This window comes from Homarus americanus, unplaced genomic scaffold, assembly GCF_018991925.1.
Source record: "Homarus americanus isolate GMGI-L3 unplaced genomic scaffold, GMGI_Hamer_2.0 scaffold50745, whole genome shotgun sequence".
NCBI classification, from domain to species: Eukaryota; Metazoa; Arthropoda; class Malacostraca; order Decapoda; family Nephropidae; genus Homarus; species Homarus americanus.
In genome coordinates this window covers 503052-517455 of record NW_024727654.1, presented here as the reverse complement: position 1 = coordinate 517455, position 14404 = coordinate 503052, and the positions used below count along the sequence as shown (strand labels likewise).

Below are 14404 nucleotides of genomic sequence, written 5' to 3'. Positions count from 1 at the left end.
TGCCTCGTTCACACAAATTTGCAGGGTTTCAATTGTTTCTCATGCTTTGACAACACAACAAAATTTGCAACATTCAGAAATTGATAACACGGAAAGTACTCTAGTTAGAATGTTGCAGTTTGGTTTAAAATGAAGCTGAATATTTGTAAACTGCAAATAATTTTTTGCAAAGATACTGTTAACCTCACCTATCCTAACTCAACCTAACCAAAAATAATGTTTCCTTAATGTTTTGTAATAAAAATACCCGAAATTCGTTTCCCACTATGGGAGGCTTCACTGTCATCAGGCTCTGGGACACCAACTCCCTAGGTGGCTTCTGAGAATAAAACATTACTGAAGAGAAGCCTCCAATCGACGTAGAGGGCTCAGGCTGGGCCTCAACATCATCAACGTAGTCATTATCACTTAACGTTGTTGTGTAGTGACAATACACAACTGCAAATGGCGATATTAATTTAGAAAGGCACGCTCCCTTAGCGCCAGATGTGCCTCCTCTGCCCACAGACACACTTACGGCTTTATGATAAAAGGCCGTATGTTTCACACACAGAATTTGGCGGATGTGCTACATTCACATAGCAAAATTGGTCAAAATGTCGTTTCGGTGAGATACGAACCAGAGCTAGGTTTTGTCTGAACTTTTAACAATAGGGTCAATGGTGTTTTTGCACTTCAACCATCACCTCATGGAAATAGGGTGTTTTAAGAACTGTTTGCGGTCATAAACATAATTGTGGCCTGGGTGGCGCTTGTGCTAGTTTCTCCACATAATATATATATATATATATATATATATATATATATATATATATATATATATATATATATATATATATATATATATATATATATATATATATATATATATATATATATATATATATATATATATATATACAATTCTTTATTAGTTTTCTTAATTTTTATTATTATTATATTTTCGCCCCAGGCCCTGATGTGGGTCATTGACCTGTGCCGGTGGGCTAATCCGTAAAAAGATTTTTTGTGGGGGTATCATGAGCTCAATTAACTATTAAAAATATAACCTTTTGGTCCCAGATCAGTGTACGTACAATATATACAGGGCTAGGTATTTAGACCTGTGGCATAAAAATCCTCCGTAATCTTTTGATTGACAATGCCCTAGAAATGTAATAAAAATGCATGGTCAGTACTTGAGAGATCATTGCAAAATCACTCTTGTCATTCTCAGACGCTGACAACCCTGTTTGCCAAGTTGTCTCTTGAACTATTGTGATGGAGTACATTTCGATTATCAAAGGATTTGTCATTAAAGATTTCTTGTTATCCTTGGTTTTACCTTTTTTTTGGCTATACGTATTTTTCTTTCGTGTTATAATCTTATAATTTAGTCAAGTTAGTCACATTTAACACTCTATAGTAGGTTGTTTGGATTATTTCTGTGTATGTTTGAATGTTGCATTTTTTCTTAATTCAACATCGTACTTTGTGGCTAATAAATCAAGCCGTTATAAGAATACCGGTTTATCCAAGGAGACTTAATAATTGTAAAGTTCCCTGGGTTCATCAGCGCCAGGGTGTGACGTCATCTGCTTTGCCCTTTTCATGGTCCCTTTAGAGTTTAAATAACTGCATTTCATTCATTTTCTATAGTTTTTGTGTCTCTTTGCATGTTTTTGTTTATTACAAATATTTATCATGATTGCCAAGAGTTTTACTGGTGTCTGAAGAATCTCACTGGTTATTATGAAACAAAAGTAAATGCTTTCTGATAAAGTTGACTTTAGTTGTAAACATCACCTCTTGATGGCTGCAAGAGACAACTGAGTTTGAACAGAAAACAACTTAAATATTGCTTTTATTGTGTAGTATCTAAGTTTATTTCACCGGTGGAATCACGCAATATTGACAAGGTGTATGTAGACCACATTCTTAAGTGATAAATTGTATTTGTGTTTTTAGCTTTGATATTACTTGGCTGTTAACTTCACGTGACACAACCACAGGAGTGTGACAACAGAGTTTGGTTGTTGACAAGGCGAGATATCAAGTGAACCGAAGTAGTGTACCCGAGTGTTTTTGTGACTTTGAATGAAGCACAGGATAGCTATGGTGAAAATTCAGTTACAGGATTTTCGTCTACCACAACAAGCGGTACAGTGATGGTGAGTACTCTTCGTGTCATGCCTTGAACCCCTTTTTTTTTACTCCAAGATGTATTATGTATCCCACGATTATGTAATTTAGGTTTTGTCATCATTTGATGCGTATTCTTTATACGTTTTTAGCAACCACTCGACTAAAGGGGACGGCGATTATTTCGTACTTGCCCAACCTCCATTCACTAACATTGCTACGCCATTATCAAAATTGAAATGAAAGTATCTCAGTCCAGTAGCTTTACTAGTCTTAAGCTACTTTACTCGGGATGTGGAACACATAAACACGAAATAGTATTCTAGCTTATAGCCAATCTTGTGTAAATTGAATAATTCAAACAAAATAGAAACGAGACAAACAATTATAAACAACCTAGTTTTCAGAATCTACCGGGTGCATTAAATGTGTTCTTCATGGACATAAAATAAAGCAACTTATTTTCAAAAGCTGAACAGTGTAGAAACTGAGCTTGAATTGTGTGTTTACTAACTTGAGACATTCAAGCATTTGACCTTTCGACCATGATGGTTGAACTCTTGTGGACAGTGGTTTACGCCGGAGTTTTTAACACCCGGTCGTCGTGTTTCAACCCGTAAAAAAAAAAAAAAGCCCCGAAGGACATCGCAGTCCAGCACTTGACGGGGTGGTGTGGCTGTAAAATTAACTAATTCCAATAAAATTAATTTATAATTTTGGACTATTTTTTTTTTTAACTCGGGGTTGAAACACACGACGACCCTCTCCAACGGAAGAAGGTGTTAAAAACTCTGGGCGTGAATCCCTTCATCGTTTAAGGGTTAAATTCTTCCATAGAACTTAAGTTATTTAGAAATTTTCGGTTTGATGAACTACATTATTAAAAAATAAAAACATTAATCTGACGTAGTTTTACATTCTAATTTCGAAAATATAAATTTTTGTTTGGAGAAACGCTAAACAAACCTTTGAAAATTTTATGAAGCTCTTAATTGTTCCAACATCACCAAAAGGAACAGAGGTGGGTCGTAAACCTACTTATGTCAATGTTGACCGTTCCTAAGTTTTTATAAGCACTTTATTTATTGCATATGGTATTGATAACGATTCGCTCTTCAGAATTACTAGTGAACGTAAGAGCATCAACAATATAATTAACAGAATCTTATTGTATTGTCGAAAATATAATGTTTGAACATTTAACTTTTTGGTTAGTAAATGTCTGTAAATGTCTGTAAGTGTTTGATGTCTAGATCCGCCGCTGGAAATTACGTAGCCTAAAAATGGAACCTCTTGGAAATAAGCATCTGATAGCTTTGTCGGCTGTCTTTGATAAAATTGCCTTACTTTTTACCATTGTTAATTGCTTCCAGTGTCTAGGCACATAGAAAAATAGTATAATTATCCCAGCGTGCACTTCAGCAATTCCGGGCGATACGTAGCAAACAAATTGGCCAAGTAAACGCACCCTTGGGTACAGGGCTCTGTCGACGGTGTGGTATATCCTGTGTTGACCCCAAATGGAAATAAGATTTGAATGACATTTTATTTAGTGTATCCTTGGTTAAAATGACTTAATTGGGCCACGTTTTCTCCCTGCACTGCTTTTATATATACTGAACTAATATGAACTTGCCTGATGATACCCGGTATTGAATATCTACTGTATCTGTCTAGTGCTAAATCCTTGGTAGCCTTAAAGCTTAAGCTCCATCGCCAGAGCTCTTCAAGTACAGGCTAGCCCAAGCGGTAACTTCCGGTAAGGCTGGGTAGACGAAGTGGTTAATGTGCGTCGTTCGTTCAATTAAATATATAATACTGCATTTCTTTGGAAAAAAAAGTGATGAAATTTATTAAGTTACCCAATGATTTGATTCAATTTTCTCTTGTGATTTCATTTTGTACCATTTATTTTCTTTGTTGAATTAATGATTGAATTACGGGTATGTTTATAATTGGTAACAACACAGTACTGTTATAATAAGTAGTCCATTACCTGAATCCTGACTACTCTGGATCATACAGCCTCACTCCTGTTATACCTGAAAGCTAAGTTTAACCTCCACGAGACGGGACACCAGGCAGGATGTGGCTTGACTGGAGTAGGTTCAGGTACACTCGCAACAAAAAGTATCGGTGCATACTGTAGTGTGAACAATTTGAGACCTGTGACGATAGGTATTGGGAAAGGCGAGTTGTTCCAGCCGTATGTTGGCAGCCCTGTAATCCTGCTGAGCAGCTACTATGGCCTGGTCAAGTGAAACAAACTGTTATAAATAGACAGTATGAAATATGAGGAGCTCCCTGTTAACAAAATTATTTGTGATACTTGTGAATATTGCCACATTAATTTATGTTACCAAATAAAGCACTCAACCTGGTGGTCCTGAGGGGTGGTGCAGCGTGGACGGCCGCTCCGAGACCTGTCGTCTGTAGCACCAGTTTCGAGGTATCGCCGAATCCATCGTGCAGCGGTGTTCCTGTGGACACCAGCCCGCCGGCTAATATCTGTGACGCCGAACCCTTCGTTATGAAGGGCAATAATAGCTCCTCGTGTTCCCTCTGAGGTTTCCATGTCGTCTGGCATGTGTAGATCTCTACTGCTTCATATTGCCTCTGTTTTATACCCACGTTCACCGAGACCGAACCCTCGCTCATCATTCAGTCGACACAAAGCAACAATCCGAAAAGAGGAAACAAACACACTGATTGTCAGCCATATGGCAACACCTAGTGGAGGGGTTATGAGGATACACTTACCAACCTTCCCGACACATCACAGTGTATACGTATCGTTTCGGAAGTCGTCGATCACATCCAGCACCAATACTTTTTGGTGCGAGTGTACATTCAGGAGCCAGTACATGCCCAGTACTTGCCAACATTGCGTAACAGAGACGTGACCGATCACCCAAGCGGTTAACGAGCCGATCAGTGGTGAAGAGGATAAAAGTAAAAAAAGAGTAAGGGAAGTGTTTTGCTCTTGCTCGTAAATGACATATTCGGTCAGGGCTGGACAGATAACATTACAAGTAAACGTACCCGGTTATAACTATTCTTGAAGACTATCACTGTGTGGTAATATCCCTTTATAATAGGTATTTAGATACAAAATTATTAAAATAAAAATAATGACAAAATGGAATGAATATCTATATGGTAGTTAGCGTCTAATGCCATATATGATAGAATGGTTGGGGTAATTTATCCAGTGCGTCAGGTCCACACCACCCACTCTGGTCAGTGTACCCATTTGGATTTAATGTCAACCATTTTTAATTATACATTTTCCTTCGTGTATCTCCCTCTTTACTTAAAAATCCATAATCATGAGTTCAAAGTTGGCACGATACGGATTTTGGATTGTTCTGTGTGTGTGTGTGTGTGTGTGTGTGTGTGTGTGTGTGTGTGTGTGTGTGTGTGTGTGTGTGTGTTTTTAGTCTACGTTCCATCCTCCGAGTTCGCTGGGAAGACAAGAGAACAAATGCCAGTTAGGTTAGGTTAAGTTACGTTAGTTTAGGATACTTTACATTAGGCTATGTTAGGTTAGAGTTAGGGTTGTTAATCTTGAGGTGAAATAAACCTCAGGTGATCCCATTGCTTACGTTTACATAACCTACCCGACGGGTCATTTGTCTCAGTCCTTACATCTATATTTTACCTATAGCTCATTATGTGCCAGTAACTATAGGCGGTTTGCGTTGCCCCATAGTAGCTATAGTTAACCCCTGTCATCAGAGCCATCACACAATAACGTATGTCGGAGGAAAATCCAATACTCAATACATATTTAATTATAAGTTTATTATTGCGAAGTTTGTACATTATGACTAAATAAAATCTGGAGATTCTTGTCTTGAGATAGAGGACACACGCGTAGTACCAAACGATCACTACTGACTCAGCCTAAAAGTGCCCCAAAAATCGTAACACCTAGATGGACGGATTGATGGATAAGTAGAAGTAGAGGTAGAGGAAGAGAGAGAGAGACCAAAAACGGACGGCGATATACCCCAAAATAACTAGACCTTTGACCTCCCTTGATGTATGATAACCTTAAACTTTGATCTTATATACCAACACTGTCATGGGATCACTACCAAAGGATGTGGGCTGTGATGTACTCAGATGAACTTGTGAGTGAAGAAAAAGGAGTGAAACTGTAGTGGGCATGTCCGCAGAGTTTTCCACGGGGACGGATTAATTAGCTAACGTGACTGACTGACTGACTGACTGACTGACTGATTCTTTATAAATACCCTTAGGCTGCCTCGCGGTGTGCCTGAGGGGGGGGGGCACAGGTAATGACATCACTTATGATGGTGTCAGTTGTGAGGATTGTTTTGAGTGACATAAGTTATGGGAAAGTTTTTTAACTGAGTGACTTGAGTTGTTTGACGTTTTTCAGAAGGCGAGGGGTCAGTTTTGAGCAAATTTATTATTTTAGTGACATTTACAGGTAGTAGTGAGTCTTTTAAGATGTGAGTGATGTCAACTATGATAAGTCTTGTGTGACGAGATTTGAGTGACGTTTTCATATGAGAGACGTTGGTTGTGAACGACATCAGCTAATAGCAACGTTAGCTGTGAGACCAGGTGTTAAAAAGTCAATTACAAGTGTGCATGACATCACCCAAGACTTAAATCAGCTGTGAATAGGACTTCAGATGTATATGAAGTCAATTAAAAGTGTGAATGACATCAACTGTGAGTCATAACAGCTCTTAGCGACGACAGCTTTGAGCAAGACCATTCTTATGTGCTAGTGTGATTAAAGTCTTTTGCAGGTGCGAATGAAGTCAGTTAAAAGTGTGAATAACATCAGCTGTGAGTCGGAACAGTTATTAGTGAAATGGACTCTGAGTGAGGTCAGCTGTGACACATAACTCTTGTACAGGTGTGGACATCATACCACTCTATGCAGGCCTGGCAGGTGACGTAGGAGCTGTGAGGAACATTGGCCGTGGGTGAATGACATCAGTTGTGCGCGATGACGTATATAAATGACATGAGGAAGAGGAAGACAGATGTGAACGACGTCACTTGTGAACGGGGACAGGTATGAATGGCATCAGTTGTGAGCGAGGCTGTAGACAAAGACAGGTGTGAATGAAGTCAAATACAGGTGTGAACGACATTATAATATGGACGAGGGGGGGGGGGGTGCAAATGAAGCCAGTTTTGGAGGCGTGAAGTGAAGTCAATTGCAGGTGTGGATTTCCTGCCGCACAGCACAGGTCTGGCAGGTGACGTAACAGCACCAGTGGTATTTGCAGTGGCAGCGGAGGTGAGTGCGATGAGAATGGGAGGTGTACCCACGCCCGCAGCACATCACGCTGCACCCATCAACACCCCGTGACGTAGCGTTGCAGCGCCTGTCGGGGGAAAAGGAAAGGGGAATGGGTGAGGGTTAGATGATCAATGGTGTGTTGTATAGATAGGCATTTAATCAGTAAAACCGCCAAATAGGTTCATATTGGTTCAGTATGTTCACAAGACAATAAAAAAAACATTATCTTCGGTTGGGTTCCAATAATTTCACAAAATGAACACTGTGACTCCTGTTGTATCGGTAGGGTTGTCAAAATCCTTCGTCCGTTGTGTCATTATTGTCGCACACTAATTTGTAAAGATACTTTTTTTTTACTGTGTTTACAGCCCAAAATAATGGTCTGGTAATTGACAACCAGTAAGTTGATTCAACCAAGGATAAGCCAAGGGACCTGTTTTGGTCTAATTAAATGCATATATAGATATTTGTTCAGTAAAATCACCATATGTGTGTGTGTGTGTGTGTGCCACACCAGCTTTGAACTTCTAAACTTAATCTTTAAATCAGCACAGGAATTTGTTATATAAGTTTAAGTTAGGTTAGGTTCAGAGGTAAATGAACTAACTACACCTTTGGGCCACCTTGAAGGTCACCCCCCCTCCAAAAAAAAAAAGAACGCCGCCTCCTAGTCCCAGATGGTTATATCAGGCAGCTTGTTGAGACGTGATTTACTGGGGTCTAATTATCATCGTTATTCTTCCTAGCGTGTTGTAAAGCACACACACACACACACACACACACACACACACACAGATCAAAGTTAAGTACATGCAAATATCTCATTATAATATATACCTCACGGGGGGCGGTATATACGTTTATAAATAATTTCCAGTGAGTTACCTACCGGAGAAGTAAATAATTTGCCTGGGTGAGCGGTATCAAAGGACGCGGGGAAAAAAACAACAACAACAACCAAACTTGGAGGAAGAAATGAAACATAAATCACTCTACTGGTACACTGGTTGACGCTGATGGCCAGGTAATTTACATGTAAGCTTCTCGTTATCGAAATTCTGGTGTGGGTGACTTGTTTTTTTTTTGTTTTTTTTTTCCTCCTCGGGTGATGATAGATACAAACCGATAAACGTATAAGGCCAGTCCACGCTAATTAACAATGCTTAATGTCCTTGTTTGCTCACACCTGCCACCGACAAATTCCTCGGATAATGTTAGCCACCCCAGGTTATTTTATCTTCAGATACACCAACCTAAAGCTAACCTAACCTAGCAACGTCCCCCCCCCCTCTCCCTTCCCCAGGTAACGTTACGGTGTTTAATTATCAGGTAAAATAAACTGAGGGGGCGAATATAGCTATACAATACATTTCTTACGTAAATTAACTAATGAAAAATAAGAACTCACTGCAAAACTGGGTAGGTCAATAATAATAATAATAATAATAATAATAAATAATAATAATAATAATAAATAATAATAATAATAATAATAATAATAATAATAATAATAATAATAATAATAAATAATAAATAATAATAATAATAATAATAATAATAATAATAAATAATAATAATAATAATAATAATAATAATAATAATAATAATAATAATAAATAATAATAATAAATAATAATAATAATAATAATAATAATAATAATAATAATAATAATAATAATGTACTTCACCTCCTGGAGCAGCTTATAGATGTGAGAGGGTGGAATGGGGGACCCTTAATGTGGCGGCGCGCTTTGTGGTTTTATGTTCACTAATATTACCCGTGGAGGGGGAGCTCATATTTGTCTTACGTGACCGAAGAGAAATTAGTTTTTTTTTTTACTGGAAGCCCCAATCAAAGACGCTCACGACTATAAGTAACACCAGTTTAAAAATATAATAATACATTTTTTTTTTTTGGGGGAGGTGTTCACGATGGTGTAAATTTACCTTGAAAAATTATAATCCAATCATATTTTTTTTTTTAAATCTTCACGAGAAAGGAGTTTAACTTTTGGGAGACATAACTTAATACTCGTGGTATTTATGTCTCGCTGTTTCATAAGGTGCTTCTGAAAACTCATTTGCTGCTTCGATCCTCCACCCACGAGTTTTGGGACGGTCGGAGTCTCTCAAACACGGTAATTATTATTTTTTTGCCCTTCACCCCTCCAGTGCTATATAGTATAGTATTTGGGTGCAGTTAATTAACCCTTTCCGTTAGTTATCTTAACCCTTTGATTACGATGACTTAGGTCTTTGAGTAAGATGACTTAACCCTTTGAGCACGATGACTTAACGTCTTGAGTGTGATGACTTAAGCTCTTGAATACGATGACTTAATGGTGTTAATGGTGTGTTCAGAGTCCCATGGCATGACTTATGAGGCCAAGGTTGTGGTAGCGTGCCTAGGGAGTCGACTCTCTCTCTCTCTCTCTCTCTCTCTCGTCCGTCACTTACCGTCCGCCAGTGCCAAGGGAACCAACGCGAGGCTCCGGGTGGCAGTAATCCGGGGACTTGGTGACGTAGATGAGGTCGTCTCGTGAGAATCGGGAGACGGCGGGACTGGCGGGCAGCAGACGGAGGCGAGGACCCGCCGACACCTCCCTTACCTCCACCCCGGATAGGTAGCCTCGGTATAGCCGCTCCCCAGCCTGCGGACGACAACAATATCACTCTGCTGCTGGCACTACTTAACTGGGTGAAGTACAGGTCATGAAAATAGAAATAAAACGTTCCCAGGTCCTATCAGGTCTGAGGGAACACATGAAGAGGATCATTTAGGCATTGTAGAGCACTTCCAAGTTATCTCAGTCAACTCCAGATTACTCACCCTGACGCTACTTGGGGGTGGGGTTAGGATAGGTTAGGTTGAGTTGGGTTGGGTTAGATTAGGTTTGGTTAAATTGCGTTGGAGCTTATAGGATTAGGACTCATTTGATTACTTGCAGGAGGAGAGGGATGACTGGCAGGATCCTCAATAGAGACGAGGAAATAAGGAGAGAACGAAAGAGATAGAGAGGAGAGAGGAAGATGAAGAACACATCCATATTAATATTATTCACACACACACACACACACACACACACACACACACACACACACACACACACACACACACACACATTCCCCAATTATGTAACTGCATATTTTCAGCTTTCCGGCTGCCATGCTCTTTCAATAAACCGTTGTTATTATTATTATTATTATTATTATTATTATTATTATTATTATTATTATTATTATTATTATTATTATTCAATTTTTTTTCAATTTCAATTGTTTATTCCTTGATAGAGGAAGCGGGATCCTAGTGCTGTCACTAGGTACCCCTGTACAATGACACCAGAAGCATCTGGCAAGTGTGACAAGTAAATATAGTATAAATATTATAAAGGGGCTTACTAAAGCCTAAGGAAGGAAGGATATTCCTTTAACACATAATCAATGTTTTTTACAAAATATCTGGCCAGTATGGGGAGGATCATCGTGTCTCTTTTTAATATTATTATTATTATTATTATTATTATTATTATTATTACACACACACACACACACACACACACACACACACACACACACACACATACATGCACATACACATAAGCGAGTTCCCATAAGTTTTTATGTGTGTGTGAAAATTGCCTCCAGAGCACACCATGTGTACCCTATACTGTATATATGTTTTTAGCGACATATTGCACAAGTGGACCGGCCAGCATTGTGTGTGAGAGAGAGAGAGAGAGACTGACTGACTAACATTGATTGTATGTGGTGTGTTTATTTCTAGACCTGACGACCCGGACAAGCTTTAAGAGATAACCATAGCTTCATACACATCACTCCCCGTAACACCTCCTCTCTCCCGCTGTGTACATGTGGGTCTCCTGTTGTGTTAGGTCGGGTACAGGTTGACGTGGGTTTTATCTGATGGGCCCTCCTTTATGGTGGGTAGATGAGTCACACCGTTCTCTTTTTTATGTGAGAGAGAGAGAGAGAGAGAGAGAGAGAGAGAGAGAGAGAGAGAGACTGCTGTGGGTGTATTTTGATTTCAAGTGGACAGTGTTTTGAGCAGATGCCCAGCAGATACCGGTATATTTCTTTTCTTGGTTGAGTTTGACTGGGTGTTAGCTGAGATGGCTGGGTGTTAGCTGAGATGGCTGGGTGTTGGCTGAGATGACTGGGTGTTGGCTGAGATGGCTGGGAGTTGGCTGAGTGTACCAGAGCTTGTAAGTCTCCCTAGCTGGTGTGTGATGTAACTCTCCCTACCTGGTGTGTGATGTAACTCTCCCTAGCTGATGTGTGGTGTAACTCTCCCTAGCTGGTGTGTGGTGTAACTCTCCCTAGCTGGTGTGTGATGTAACTCTCCCTACCTGGTGTGTGATGTAACTCTCCTAGCTGGTGTGTGATGTAACTCTCCTAGCTGGTGTGTGGTGTAACTCTCCCTAGCTGGTGTGTGATGTAACTCTCCCTAGCTGGTGTGTGGTGTAACTCTCCCTACCTGGTGTGTGGTGTAACTCTCCCTAGCTGGTGTGTGGTGTAACTCTCCCTACCTGGTGTGTGGTGTAACTCTCCCTAGCTGGTGTGTGGTGTAACTCTCCCTACCTGGTGTGATGTAACTCTCCTACCTAGTAACTCTCTCCCTACCTGGTGTGTGATGTAACTCTCCTAGGTGTGTGATGTAAGTCTCCCCTACCTGGTGTGTGGTGTAACTCTCCCTACCTGGTGTGTGGTGTAACTCTCCCTACCTGGTGTGTGATGTAACTCTCCCTAGCTGGTGTGTGATGTAACTCTCCCTAGCTGGTGTGTGATGTAACTCTTCCTAGCTGGTGTATGGTGTAACTCTCCCTACCTGGTGTGTGATGTAACTCTCCCTAGCTGGTGTGTGGTGTAACTCTCCCTAGCTGGTGTGTGGTGTAACTCTCCCTAGCTGGTGTGTGGTGTAACTCTCCCTACCTGGTGTGTGGTGTAACTCTCCCTAGCTGGTGTGTGGTGTAACTCTCCCTACCTGGTGTGTGGTGTAACTCTCCCTAGCTGGTGTGTGGTGTAACTCTCCCTACCTGGTGTGTGATGTAACTCTCCCTACACAATTGTGTGTACTTAACTCTCCCTAGCTGGTGTGTGATGTAACTCTCCCTAGCTGGTGTGTGATGTAACTCTCCCTAGCTGGTGTGTGATGTAACTCTCCCTAGCTGTGTGGTGTAACTCTCCCTAGCTGATGTGTGATGTAACTCTCTAGCTGATGTGGGTAACTCTCCCTAGCTGATGTGTGATGTAACTCTCCCTAGCTGGTGTGTGATGTAACTCTCCTAGCTGGTGTGTGATGCTCTCTAGCTGGTGTGGTGTAACTCTCCCTAGCTGATGTGTGGTGCTTCTCTAGCTGGTGTGTGATGTAACTCTCCCTAGCTGGTGTGGTGTTAACTCTCCCTAGCTGATGTGTGGGTATAACTCTCCCTAGCTGATGTGTGATGTAACTCTCCTAGCTGATGTGTGTGATGTAACTCTCCTAGCTGATGTAGTGTAACTCTCCTAGCTGGTGTGTGGTGTAACTCTCCCTAGCTGGTGTGTGATGTAACTCTCCCTACCTGGTGTGTGATGTAACTCTCCCTAGCTGATGTGTGGTGTAACACTCCCTAGCTGATGTGTGGTGTAACTCTCCCTAGCTGATGTGTGATGTAACTCTTCCTAGCTGGTGTATGGTGTAACTCTCCCTAGCTGGTGTGATGTAACTCTCCCTAGCTGGTGTGTGATGTAACTCTCCCTACCTGGTGTGTGATGTAACTCTCCCCTAGCTGATGTGACAACTCTCCCTAGCTGGTGTGTGGTGCTCTCCCTAGCTGGTGTTGTGGTGTAACTCTCCCTAGCTGATGTGGTGTAACTCTCCCTAGCTGATGTGTGTAACTCTCCCCTAGCTTTGGTGTGTGGTGTAACTCTCCCTAGCTGGTGTGTGGTGTAACTCTCCTAGCTGGTGTGTTCTTAAACTCCTACCTAGCTGGTGTGTGATGTAACTCTCCTACACAGTGTGTGGTGTAACTCTCCTAGCTGGTGTATGGTGTAGCTTTCTCCTAGCTGGTGTGTGCCTTAACTCTCCCTAGCACAGTGTGTGGTGTAACTCTCCCTAGCTGAGTGTGTGTTGTAACTCTCCCTAGCTGATGTGTGATGTAACTCTCTCTCCTACCTGGTGTGTGGTGTAACTCTCCCTAGCTGATGTGTGATGTAAACTCTCCCTACCTGGTGTGTGTCTAACTCTCCCCTACAATGGTGTGTGGTGTAACTCTCCCTACCTGGTGTGTGGTGTAACTCTCCCTACCTGGTGTGTGATGTAACTCTCCCTAGCTGGTGTGTGATGTAACTCTCCCTAGCTGGTGTGTGATGTAACTCTTCCTAGCTGGTGTATGGTGTAACTCTCCCTACCTGGTGTGTGATGTAACTCTCCCTAGCTGGTGTGTGGTGTAACTCTCCCTAGCTGGTGTGTGGTGTAACTCTCCCTAGCTGGTGTGTGGTGTAACTCTCCCTACCTGGTGTGTGGTGTAACTCTCCCTAGCTGGTGTGTGGTGTAACTCTCCCTACCTGGTGTGTGGTGTAACTCTCCCTAGCTGGTGTGTGATGTAACTCTCCCTACCTGGTGTGTGATGTAACTCTCCCTAGCTGATGTGTGGTGTAACACTCCCTAGCTGATGTGTGGTGTAACTCTCCCTAGCTGATGTGTGATGTAACTCTTCCTAGCTGGTGTATGGTGTAACTCTCCCTAGCTGGTGTGATGTAACTCTCCCTAGCTGGTGTGTGATGTAACTCTCCCTACCTGGTGTGTGATGTAACTCTCCCTACCTGGTGTGTGATGTAACTCTCCCTAGCTGGTGTGTGATGTAACTCTCCCTAGCTGGTGTGTGATGTAACTCTCCCTAGCTGGTGTGTGGTGTAACTCTCCCTAGCTGATGTGTGGTGTAACTCTCCCTAGCTGATGTGTGGTGTAACTCTCCCTAGCTGGTGTGTGGT

General features: G+C 41.4%; 1 protein-coding gene across 2 annotated transcripts in view; it reads right to left on the bottom strand.

The window, feature by feature from the left end:
• Positions 1–5910: 5910 nt before the first annotated feature.
• Positions 5911–14404, bottom strand: part of LOC121865890 (protein Wnt-11b-like) — a 114111-nt gene continuing 105617 nt past the window's right edge. For both annotated transcript variants that reach the window (XM_042365441.1, XM_042365442.1), the window contains 2 exons: positions 9869–10062; positions 5911–7496 (listed from right to left, as the gene is read on the bottom strand). In XM_042365441.1, the coding sequence (XP_042221375.1) occupies positions 7322–7496; positions 9869–10062 (369 nt within the window). In that variant the 3' untranslated portion in view covers positions 5911–7321. The remainder of the gene's footprint in view (positions 7497–9868; positions 10063–14404) is intronic.